Raw genomic sequence first — 12,027 nt, forward strand, 5'->3', positions numbered from 1 at the left:
AGATTTCAAAGTAGAGCAAAAACATGTTGAGAGTACTTTAAAATGAATAAATGTTGCTATGAGAGATAAATAACACACAAGGCTAGAAAGAGGAAAGATATTCTAAGAAGACCTTAGGTCTTTGGGGAAAACATATGTCAACCCAGAAAATGTTATGTAGCCCAAAAAGTTCTTTCGGGTTCTTTGTAAGATTGTACAGGAAAAACTCGAACAAGTCCTTTGGCCAACCCTATGAAAACAAGTAGAATTTCTTTGGATATAAATATACCTTGAATACTTAAATTCAGGACACAGGAGTCAAGCACAGAAATAAAATCTGGATTTAGTTGTTTGTTCTTTTAAAAAAAAAAAAAAGCTCTGAGTATGCTTTAAGCAAACGCAACAGCAGCAAGTTAAGCATCAAAACACTGACCTACCCACACCAGAGTAGCAGAACAGACATCACTTGGAAGACAAGCCACAAGATCAAGTTCACCCTTCCGTGATGCCCGGATTATACCAATAGCCAAATCTGGAGCTGACTTTACCTTGTGAGGTACTTGCAGACACTGTGACAGCGAAGGGATCGCTCTCTGGGTCAATAAGAGTATCTCCCAGGGTTTCACCCATCACAGCACGGAATAGGGATTTGCTGTGACTCCCACCGATATTTGGTCTATTTCTTGCAAAAGGCCAGTTCCGTTCAAAGAAAAAGATGTGTGGCAGTAAAACTTGGGAATGCACCAATGAGTCAAGACATCCATTTCCAAATGTTTGGGGGAGGTGGGAATAAACTCACAGAGGACCAGGCCTGGATGGATGGGCTGGCATCCTCCTGTTAGAGACCAGCTGTGACAAACTGTTGTGTCATAACGCTGTTCACTGCTTTGGCAAGACCTGGTACATTACAAGGAAAACATTGCCACACTGTCTCGCCGGTGACCCTCGTGTCTTGTGAGGGGCGGGGGCAGGACAGTACTTAGAATTCTGAGAGCAGACATAGTTCAATATTCGGTTGATTCTAAAATGGAAAACTGTACATCTCTGGGTTATGAAATACTTCCTAAACTTACTTGTATAGTTTTTTTTTTCTGTCTGCCTACCCTTGGTTGAATCTCTAGTCATATCATCTGATATCTGAAGAAACTGTCTGAATTCAAGTATGTGTTTATAAAATTTGCGATCAGCTACTGAAAGCTTGTCCTTAGGTATTTATTACTTTGTGAAGTCTGTAAAAAAATGACACAGCGATCCAGAGTCTCTAAAACTGAAGCGTGAACAGACTGAAGACAGGGCCTGAGACAGCTCAGATTTTATATATCAGGGTCTGCTTCTCAAAAACTTAATTATTAAGTTTGTCCATCCATAGCATATACATCGGCTGATGTGTGAACGTTGGTTAACACTGAAAGGATAGATTCCATATCATCATGAAAAAAGTAGAATTCTCCCCGAGAGGAATAATGCATTACCAGAAAGGGAAAAAAAAAAGACTGACACGGATAGGTTGGAGAGGAATTGTGGTCAGTTTTGTAATCAGGAAAAAGCTGGCTTCTTGCTTAAGGCCTTTGACCTTTTTGGCAAAGAGAAACGCTAGCTGTGCCAAATTTCAATGTGGGAGCAGGCCTCCTCCTATCACACAAGTGGCCTCATGGAATTGCAGTGACTTGTGGTTTTAAAAAGATGCCCCCACATGGGGCAGTATATCAGGTGGTAATAAATCTCTGAATACGCTGATCCCAATATTCACCGAGCAGAATACATATATATCTGGTTCATCTACATTGAGTAACTCGTCATCCTACAAGAGACTAGCAAAAGCTCCCTCGTCAGTTGTGGAGCAATAGCTTGGTGGGAAGAAGACTTAACTGGGTCTCCACAGCACAGAATACAGTGGAGAGTTGGGCAATTCCATCGTATAAACTAAAAACCAAAACACCTTTATTAAGGTGACTGAGCTAAAGAACTCTGACAGTCCAAATAATGAGGGAATTACAGCAGTGTAGACCTAGATTTTTCTATTTGTTGCTGTTGTTTAGTCACCAAGTCGTGTTTGATTCTTTGCGACCCCAGGGACTGCAGCACGCCAGGCTTCCCCATCCTTCACTATCTCCTGGAGCCTGCTCAAACTTATGTCCGTTGAGTCGATGATTCCATCCAATCATCTCATCCTCCGCCACCCCCTTCTCCTCCTGTCCTCAATCTTTTCCAGCATCAGGGTCTTTTCTCAATAAACGAGTTTCTTCTTTCTTCTCAGTGGGAAATTTTGCACAATGACACAACATTTAAAGGTGTGATTAATCCAAGATTCTTGATTGAAGTTATGAAAGATAAAAATAAGAACACTTTCGTTTTTGTTAATAAAACTGAACAAAAATTTAAGCCCCATTCGGCTTACAGATAGGGCTTCCCAGGTGGTGCGAGGGGTAAAGAACTCGCCTGCCAATGCAGGAGATGTAAGACTCGTGGGTTCAATCCCTGGTTTGGGAAGATCCGCTGGAGGAGGGCATGGCAACCTACTGCAGTATTCTTGGCTGGAGAATCCCATGGACAAAGGAGCTGGCAGGTTTCAGCCCACAGAGTTGCAAAGAGTCAGATACAACTGAAGCAACTTAGCACCCACGCACTGCCTACAGATACTCAATGTTCCAAAATGTGCCCGAGTCTGAAAGGCAAATTTTGGCTTTGTTCGTGCTGCGTGTGTGCGTGTGTTAGTCTCTCAGTCGTGTCCGACTCTTTGCGACCCCATGGACTGTAGCCCCCTGGGCTCTTTTGGCCATGGGATTCTTCAGGCAAGAATGCTACAGTGGGTTGCCATTCCCTTCGCCAGGAGATCTTCTTAACCCAGGCATCAAACCTGGGTCTCCTGCACTGCAGGCAGACTCTGGACCGTCTGAGCCACCAGGGAAGCTCCTTACTCCTGTTAAGTGGCAGCATCTCGCCCAGGTCCCTATCATCACCTCATTCTTGCCTTCTGATTGCACAGTCTCTCCAATTTTTAAAAAATGAACTTAGGACAAGTTTACTAAAGTGTCCTTAAGATTATGATGGATTATAAGAAGGATAAAGTTGGCAGAATGACACCATTTTCGAGTGGGAGAAGCCCTTTGCGGGTCTAAGGATCTATTAATAAGATGAGGAAATAGGGATCCCAAATGAGAAGTAAATTCTCCAGGTTAAACAGCCAGGGAGGGATGGAGCTGGAACTGGAATTTAATTCTCAGGCCAGTTTACCACCATTGGCCTTCACTGACTCCTACTCTTGCTGCTGCTGCTAAGTCACTTCAGTCGTGTCCGACTCTGTGTGACCCCATAGACGGAAGCCCACCAGGCTCCCCCGTCCCTGGGATTCTCCAGGCAAGAACACTGGAGTGGGTTGCCATTTCCTTCTCCAATGTGTGAAAGTGAAAAGTGAAAGTGAAGTCGCTCAGTCACGTCCGACTCGTAGCGACCCCATGGACTGCAGCCCACCAGGCTCCTCCATCCATGGGATTTTCTAGGCAAGAGTACTGGAGTGGCTTGCCATTGCCTTCTCCGACTCCTACTCTTAGAAGTGACTGAATCACCGCTTTTAATAAGTCAGGCGCAGCAGGGTTAGAGCACCAGTGAGTTAAGGGGGAGATGCGTTAACTCTTTAAAGGAACATCAATAAGCAACTGTCCTTCAGTTTTCCGAATCTGTGGATACGCAGGGAGTGTGGGGAGCGTCTCAACACGCTTCTTCCTGTCATTCCCACACTTCCTCAGTGACCATGTAGCTCATTCATGCCCCACAGTTCTATCTGAGGATCATCTCAGTTTTGTTTCTGAGGTCAACAGTATCACCTGGTTCTCGAGTCATCTCTTTCATTCTCTGGGCAATACACACATTCACTCTTTCCAAGAGTCATCAAAGGGATTGATTTCTGGATTCTTTACCTACCGTTACTTCTATTCTCTCTCTTTTCCTTCTCAAACACCATTCAACTTGACCTTCCTCCTGTGTCGCTAGACGCTGTAAGCCTCTACTTGTTCTGAAGACAGGCTTCAGCCATTCAAACATAACATTATTTCTAACAGCGAATTACTCCACAGCCCCTGAATCTAATACCATCGACTCTTACAGCACTGACCACACTCTGCCAACCCTTCTCCTCTAGACTATATTACAAGAAAGCAGAAAACCTGTCTTATTCACTGTCTTTCATGTATTTATTTATTCAACGAATGTTTACTGGCAATATATCACCACTGTATTGGCAGGCATGGAGCTAGGTGCTGGCTTGATGAACAAGATGGATGTGCTCCCACCTTGCAGAATTTAAAAATAATCAATAGACAAAAATGATGGGTTTTTTTTTTAATGATGGTTTTAATAGAGCAGTGGCGGGTGCAACAAATGTTGCTTAAACTCTTGACAACATACCAAGCAACATAGAAAGCACCCCAAGTTACTAACAAAATACTCACAGAATCCAGATTGTTTAATCGTATCTGTCATGTTGCTGATTTTGTTCTATCACACTGTAGCACTGGATCGTGTAAGAAACAACTTACAAAGTAAACTGGACGAAAGCAGACGGAGCCAGAGTCCCTTCGCAGCTTACCGGAAACTACTACAGCACTGTTAACTGGCTCTGCCCCAATACAAAAGGTTTTTGGGGTTAGAAAAATAAATAAATAAAAATTAAAAAAATAAACGGAGCCAATCTCATTTGTATCTAATTACACAGTTGACGGCTATCCACTCATGTATCCCTCAGATGTTCATGAGATACTAGATGCCAGGTATTATTCTAAGGGATAAGAGAGAACAATATTCATAAGTCAAGGTTCCCATCCTCGACGAGTTCACAAATTATATTTATCAGAATTATCCAAATATACCTAAAAGAGTGATCTTTTAGCTTCCTTAACCTTGAAAGTCAATTAGCATGTGATGGTACCAGAAATAATGTATTTGCTTAAGTTGCTAGCATCAGTGGACAGAGTATACGATGACAACGAATTTGTCAGAGTTTTGACATGCACGTGAATGTACTTACTGTCAAGGTCTTGAGATTCCCCAAGGTCTTACCCTTTACAATACCAAACTTTGAAGGATGTTATAATAAGATGCATTAAAACGCATGCCAGTGAATGGGGCCGTAATGTAGGTCTTGGAGCTTTAGACTGTGTTTTGTATAGCAACTGATTATCAGCACTTTGCTTCTGAAGGGTACTTTTATAAAGAATTCTATTGCCTTCCATCCTGTGGAGCATGTCCTTTGAAAGATTGCTACTGTTTGGTCGTTTAGTCATGTCTGACTCTTTGCGACCCCACGGACTATAACCCGCCAGGCTCCTCTGTCCATGGGCTTCTCCAGGCAAGAATACTGGAGTGGGTTGCCATCCCCTTCACCAGGGGATCTTCCTGACCCAGGGACTGAACCCAAATCTCTTGCGTCTCCTGCACTGGCAGGCAGGTTCTTTACTGAGCCACCTGGGAAGTCACCTACGAAAGATAGCCCTTGGTAATTTTTCAGAGTGAGGAGAAGTGGGAGAAGGCCACCTTCCTAATGCCCTCGCACAAAAGCTAACCCAGCTTCCAAAACTGGGGGACGTGGGGCTCTGTGCCACGTAGAGGCGAGACGATGAGGTGATCGTCTCCCTGTGGACAGTGGAGACGCAGGGGTGTGGGTGTGACTGTGGGTGCAGGACACATCATCAGCGGGAGGAAGCACGGGGAGAACCGGGAATGGTGCTATCACAGGGAAGATGGAAGCTTACTCCTATCCTAGCTATGACATCTGAAAGAAATGGAAGTCTGGAATCTGAGAAGGCTACTCTTCAGTATTTAGTCTTCAGTATTATTTATGGAATCATCTCTTACCCAAAAGAATCTGAATATTGCTCAGTCAAAATACTCCCCAAATTTTAGTACATTTAGGAGAAGCAACTACAGCAATGGGCTTCCTAGGTGGCACAGCAGCAAAGAACCCATCTGCCAATAGGAGATGAGGGTTCGATCCCTGGATCAGGAAGATCCCCAGGAGAAGGAAATGGAAACCGACTCCAGTACTCTTGCCTGGGAAATCCCATGGACAGAGGAACCTGGTGGGCTACAGTCCATGGGGTCGCAAAGGGTTGGACATGACTTAGTGACTGAACAATAGCAACGAGTAATAACAACTGTTAATGATTCCATAACAAAAAAGGTAAGAGAATGTCTAAAAATGCATAATTAGAAAAATCATAGTATTATATCTGCATGAAGTTTTTAAAAAAGCACTAGATTAACAAAGTTTTACATCAAATATTCCCACAGAAGAGAGCATTTTTCCTGTCGCATTACTTTCAGAAACTAATTAAAACCTCTTTTTTCAATCATAGTAACATTAGTTGATAACATCATATGAGTTTCACATGTACAATGTTATAGCTCAACTTCTGTAATATACTGCAGCATGTGTGTGTCTGTGCGTTAGTCAATCAGTTGTGTCCAACTCTTTGTGACACCATGGACTGCAGCCCACCAGGCTCTGTCCATGGAATTCTCCAGGCAAGAAAACTGGAGTCCGGGTAGCCATTCCCTTCTCAGGGATCTTCCCAACCCAGGGATTGAACCTGGGTCTCCTGCATTGGCAGACGGATTCTTTACTGTTCTGGGTTGGGTGGCTATAGATTAAATCTGGATTTCATTCCCTAGATTGAATTTGAATTTTAAAGCTGCTTTAATTGATTTTTCTTTTTTTTTTTTATTGGAGGCTAATTATTTTACAATATTATATTGGTTGGTTTTGCCATACATTGACATGAATCCGCCCCAGGTGTACATGAGTTCCCCTTCCGGAATCCCCCCCCGCACCTCCCTCCTCCCCTTATCCTCCCTCTGGGTCATCCCCGTGCACCAGCCCCGAGCATCCTGTACCATGTGTCAAACCTGGACTGGTGATTTGTTTCACATGTGATAATATACATGCTTCAATGCCATTCTCCCAGATCATCCCACCCTTGCCTTCTCCCACAGAGTCCCAAAGACCATTCCATACACCTGTGACTCTTTTGCTGTCTTGCATACAGGGCTATCATTACCATCTTTCTAAATTCCATATATATGCGTTAGTACACTATATTGGTGTTTTGCTTAATTGCTTTCTTTTCTGTAAAACAATCTCCGTTAGTGCAAGATGGCACCGTGCGTGTAGAATTCTTTCTCCTGCAAGCTCTCTGTCTCTACCTGGGCTCAGTCCTGCCTGACTCTTTGTGACCCCATACACTGTAGCCCTCTAGGCTCCTCTGTCCACGGGTTTCCCAGGCAAGAATACTGCAGTGGGTTGCCATTTCCTTCTTCTCTAGCCCCACTGAAAGAGTTGCTTTGTTTCATGCTATAAGAGCTATGACCACTTGCATTAGCTCCTAAAAAGTCAGGAGCTCCTTGAGGGAACAGTACTTAGTAACTGTGAGCATCCCTCGGGTCCCGCCTAGTGGTGTGCCTAGCTGGCATCAACGCATGTTATTGACCGTTTTGGCGATAAGAGCCATAAGGAGACAGCTGCCTGACACATCTGTCTCCCTCGGATCATTCATGGAGGAGAGGGACCTCGGGAAGTGACAACACCTTCAGCTTTCTTCTTCTTCTGACAAGACTGACATCTCCCCATGGTGCCCCAAGGAAGCCACACAGCTGCCAACAAATAGAAAGAATTCTGAAGCTCACTTTGCCTGCCCAGAACTGCTGCCTTTTCCTAGTGCAACTAAAGTCAGCTCAGAAACCCACCTTCCTGTATCGGGGCGGGTGTGCATCAGTGCAGTTTCTCCATGGTCTCTGGGAACACAGCATGGGAAAAACGATGCTTCAGTGGGACACAGGCCTTTTAGCAGAACATACAACCCTGTATCCTAATAGGTAGAACCCATAGCCACCATCCCAGCAAGTCCGGGATTCCCATGGAAAGACAGAAAGGAAGGCCACCACTGAACACACCTGGGTCCTTTCTTTTGCTTTTTCTTTTGAAAGAAAGGAGGGCAAGATCCATTCTTCTTTAAGCTAAAACTATAACTTGGTTCAGAATTTCAAAAAGTATTGGGTTGGTCAAAAAGGTCATTTGGATTTTCACACAGGTGAAAAACTCGAAAGAATTTTTTTGGCCAACCCAATAGCATGTTTTCTATGTAAGCGTTGTTGTTGAGCAGTCGCTAAGTCAAGTCCAACTCTTTGTGGCCCCATGGACTGCAGCACGCCAGGCTCCTCTGTTCTCCACTGTCTCCCGGGGTTTGCTCACATTCAGGCCCATTGAGTCAGTCATGCTATTTAAGCATCTCATCCTCTGCCACCCTCTTCTCCTTTTGCCTTCAGACATTGCCATTAGCAGGATCTCTTCCAATTAGTTGGCCCTTTGTGGATCACAGCCTTGTCATGGTGAAGGGGCCTGTGTAACTCAATGAAGCTATGAGCTCATGCCATGGAGGGCCACCCAGGACGGACATGTCACATTGAAGAGTTCTGACGAAACGTGGTCAACTAGAGAAGGAAATGGCAACCCACTCCAGTATTCTCACTTGGAGAACCCCATGGACAGTATATGTTCTCTATACAGGATTATTATTTTAAGCTAATAAACCATTTTGATGAATGAACATGAATCTGAGCAAACTCCAGGAGACAGTGAGGGACAGGGAAGCCTGGTGTGCTATAGTCCACGGGGTCACAAAGAGTCTGACACAACTTAGTGACAGAACAACAACCACCATTCTGAATGAAAGAAAATTAACTTGATGAAAAGAGGTTAGCTTACAGCCAATAGCTCCAGAAGATGTGTATTTGGTATTTTAAAAGGTTTTCTTGACCCTGAAGTGATGTGATCCATGGAGTCACAGATAGAAACTGGAGCCAGAAAGCCTAGCTTTTCAGTTGTTATATGGCTTCAGACTTGTGTTAACTCTTTGGGTTCACATTTCTCGTCTCCGGAATGAGAAGAACTTTCTCCAAAACGCTTTAAGTCCTTTTGGCTTCTAATGTGGAGATACTTAACAGTACGCCTGCAATTTGTTTATTTCAAGGGTAAAGGAAACTCCGTATATTGCATTCTTATTCATGTTCTAATCCTGAGTTACTACTTCCTTCTCATACCTGGTGGCTAATTAGGGACACTACCAAAGGCACCTTCATCTGGAAACTTCCTTCTTCCCATGCCCCCCCACCCCCTTCAAAAGTTAACTTGCCTGTTATACCTGAAAAAAACAAAAAACAAACAAAACTCTAACCTGTCTAACCACTTTCTAGGGATCAACTAAACACTTTTCCAGTCATTATACCATTGAACCAAAGACATATCACCTAACCTAAACTATGTTAACTTGTGTTTGCAGTGTAATATTTGAAATTCTCCAGCAATTTGCTTTTTAACCATAATAAAATACCTACAGGTGATCTCATCAACTGACCCATATTTAAGTTGTGGGAAATCCCAAACTTCTAAAACATGTATCTTCTTTACTGTTCAGATTTTATCAATTAATTTTTCAAGATTGGCTATCTGGAGAGTCCTAAGGTAACGTATCCCTTCACTGGTGAGCCATACGAAAACCCCGCAATCCTAGTGCAAGTTCAGCGCCACAGAGCTACAGGCAAGTTTAGTTTATGTAAAATAAGCCATTTACCAGTTTTGTGACTGCCCCAAAGGAAATACAATGACTTTTGAGATCACAGACTCCTATAACGTGACACCACAGAGATTAACACATTCAAACTCTTAGTTTTTCATAAGGAAAATGAGTTACAGAGAAATCAAACGATTTGCCCACGGTATGACTCCAATAATCAGCAGCAGACTCTGAGCTAGAAATCCGGTTCCTTCATTCGCAGCCTGTGCTCGGTCTCATTAAAATGATGCAATAAAACGTTTAGGTAAATTGTTCCAATCAATTATTCTTAATGCCAACAATTATGTTAGAAGTCTATCAGCAGAAAAGCTTCAGTACTATGCAAGTCACTTAATGTGCATGACTCACCAGTGGGAATGCCACAGTGGACCACAGAGTTTAGAGTCGGGGCTTTTTCAAAAGCAAGTACTCAGTAACAGCTTGGTAATTAAAAATTGGTGATATCTGATCAATCAGTTCAGGAACTCATTCTGCTGACAAAGGTCCCTTTGCCTCACGCTCAGATTCTTCATGAGTCATCCCAACAGCCTGGGGTTCTTCTGGTACAAACAGTTGTACTTTCTATTAACACAGTTCCTCTAATGAAAAGAATAAAATTACTATGTGAAAATTTCCACTGTGAGGTACTCATACTTTTAAGTTTTAAAAAGCACCTTAGAGCTGCACTGTGCTTCTATCTATTTTGAAATTCACAATGATGCTCCGAGGTCCTCCAAAGCAAAACAAGAAAGTAAAAAGCAGCTCTTGCAAAGAGCTTGCATGTGGAACCTGGCAATGGATTTTGGCTACAAAATTCATCTTTATGTTTCTATCAGCTCTCTAACTGCTACCATGAATAAAAATGGATGGACTATTGCTAAGAGAACCTTTAAAATTCATACTTGTTTTTGAAGATCTAACTACTCAACAATTTCATACTCTACTTATATACACTGTGTCTTTGTGAAACATACTTACATTCAAAAAACATAAATTTAAGAGCAACAGAGGTGTCAGCTGATGACTGTTCTCATTATCAAGTTGTCGTGTGTAAGGTTTAAATTGTTGATGATAAGATTTCAAATATTATAATTTTGAAAGCCCACTCTTCCAGGCACTGATTTATTTAAATCATCTTTAATTCTCACAACCACTCTTTTAGATGAGAAAACAGAGACTTGGAGAGAGAAAGTGACATGCCCCAAGTAAAAACGCTCGTAAAGTGACAGAGTTTGAATTCAAACATGGATCTGTCTGACTCTTTACACCATGTTGACTAAAGACAGATAGACACAACTATAGAGACAAAACCCACTGCCGGATGTTTCTGCAAGGCACGAAGACGCTGACGCTGAAGCTCCAATACTGTGGCCACCTCATGCGACCGAGCTGACTCACTGGAAAAGACTCTGATGCTGGGAAAGGTTGGGGGCGGGAGGAGAAGGGGACGACCGAGAATGAGGTGGCTGGATGGCATCACCGCCTCTGTGGACATGAGTTTGAGTGAACTCCGGGAGTTGGTGATGGACAGGGAGGCCTGGTGTGCTGTGATTCATGGGGTCGCAGAGAGTCCGACACGACTGAGCGACTGAACTGACTGACTGAAAGTGTTTTCCAGTCTTTTCACTTTACTTCCTCAATGGAAACATTTTTATTTTCCTTAAAGGACAGAAAACACTGTTGCTTTTCTATATGAAAGTGTTTTTTTTTTTAAATTAACATTTTATATTTACAGAACCAATCCATTTTCACTGTTGAAAACTTCAAAATACAGATTGGTAAAAATAAAATCATTATACTTCTACTACTGAGGGATTATCAGTGTTGAAATCTCAGTGTTTCTCTAACTGGATCTTTTTCTGGGCATGTGAGTAATCATAAGTACATATATAAACGTGCAGACCTGTACCTACACACACACAGCATTTGTGTTGTTTAGTAAAAATGAGACATGGCACTTCTTGGTGGTTAGCCTGCTTTTCATTTATTTATAAGTTGCTTTACTTTATTATTTTTTATTTGTAACTTCATATTTTTATTGGGGTATAGCCAATTAACAATGTTGTGATAGTTTCAGGTGAACAGTGGAGGGACTCAGCCATACACAGACATATATCCATTCTCCTCCAAATTCCCCTTGCATCCAGGTAACCTGCTTTTTAAAGTCCGTAATCCTCAACTTTCCATTTCCCCAACTAAATTTTCATTTCGAATAATACCCAGTTCATATTTAAATTTTCCCAGTTGATCCCAAATGTTCTTTATAACTGGTTTATTCCTAGCCTGAATCTAACCCAGGATGTAGCTATCCATTTGGTTGTATGTCTTCTTAAGTCTTCTAAAATCTAGGGTAGTCACCTTCCCTCACTGCTAACTTTCCTTAATTTTAAGGCCACTGACTAACTGAAAAGATTAGCCCAATTTATCCCATGGTATGTCCACCCTC

At 42.6% G+C, this 12,027-nt stretch overlaps 1 protein-coding gene across 6 annotated transcripts in view; it reads right to left on the reverse strand.

Annotated features, from left to right (window-relative positions):
- Nucleotides 1-12,027, reverse strand: part of PPARG (peroxisome proliferator activated receptor gamma) — a 124,755-nt gene that overhangs the window by 64,288 nt on the left and 48,440 nt on the right. The window contains exon 1 of one of the 6 annotated variants that reach the window (XM_055413553.2): nt 528-1,359. The exons of 4 other annotated variants lie outside the window; for them this stretch is intronic. In XM_055413553.2, the coding sequence (XP_055269528.1) occupies nt 528-609 (82 nt within the window). In that variant the 5' untranslated portion in view covers nt 610-1,359. Of the gene's footprint in view, nt 1-416; nt 506-527; nt 1,360-12,027 lie in introns of those variants that run through there. One more of the 6 variants, XM_055413561.2, reaches the window with a different exon arrangement.

This window comes from Moschus berezovskii, chromosome 24 (genome assembly GCF_049115385.1).
Source record: "Moschus berezovskii isolate FMDL1 chromosome 24, NW_MosBer_1.0, whole genome shotgun sequence".
In the NCBI taxonomy this organism is placed as follows: Eukaryota; Metazoa; Chordata; class Mammalia; order Artiodactyla; family Moschidae; genus Moschus; species Moschus berezovskii.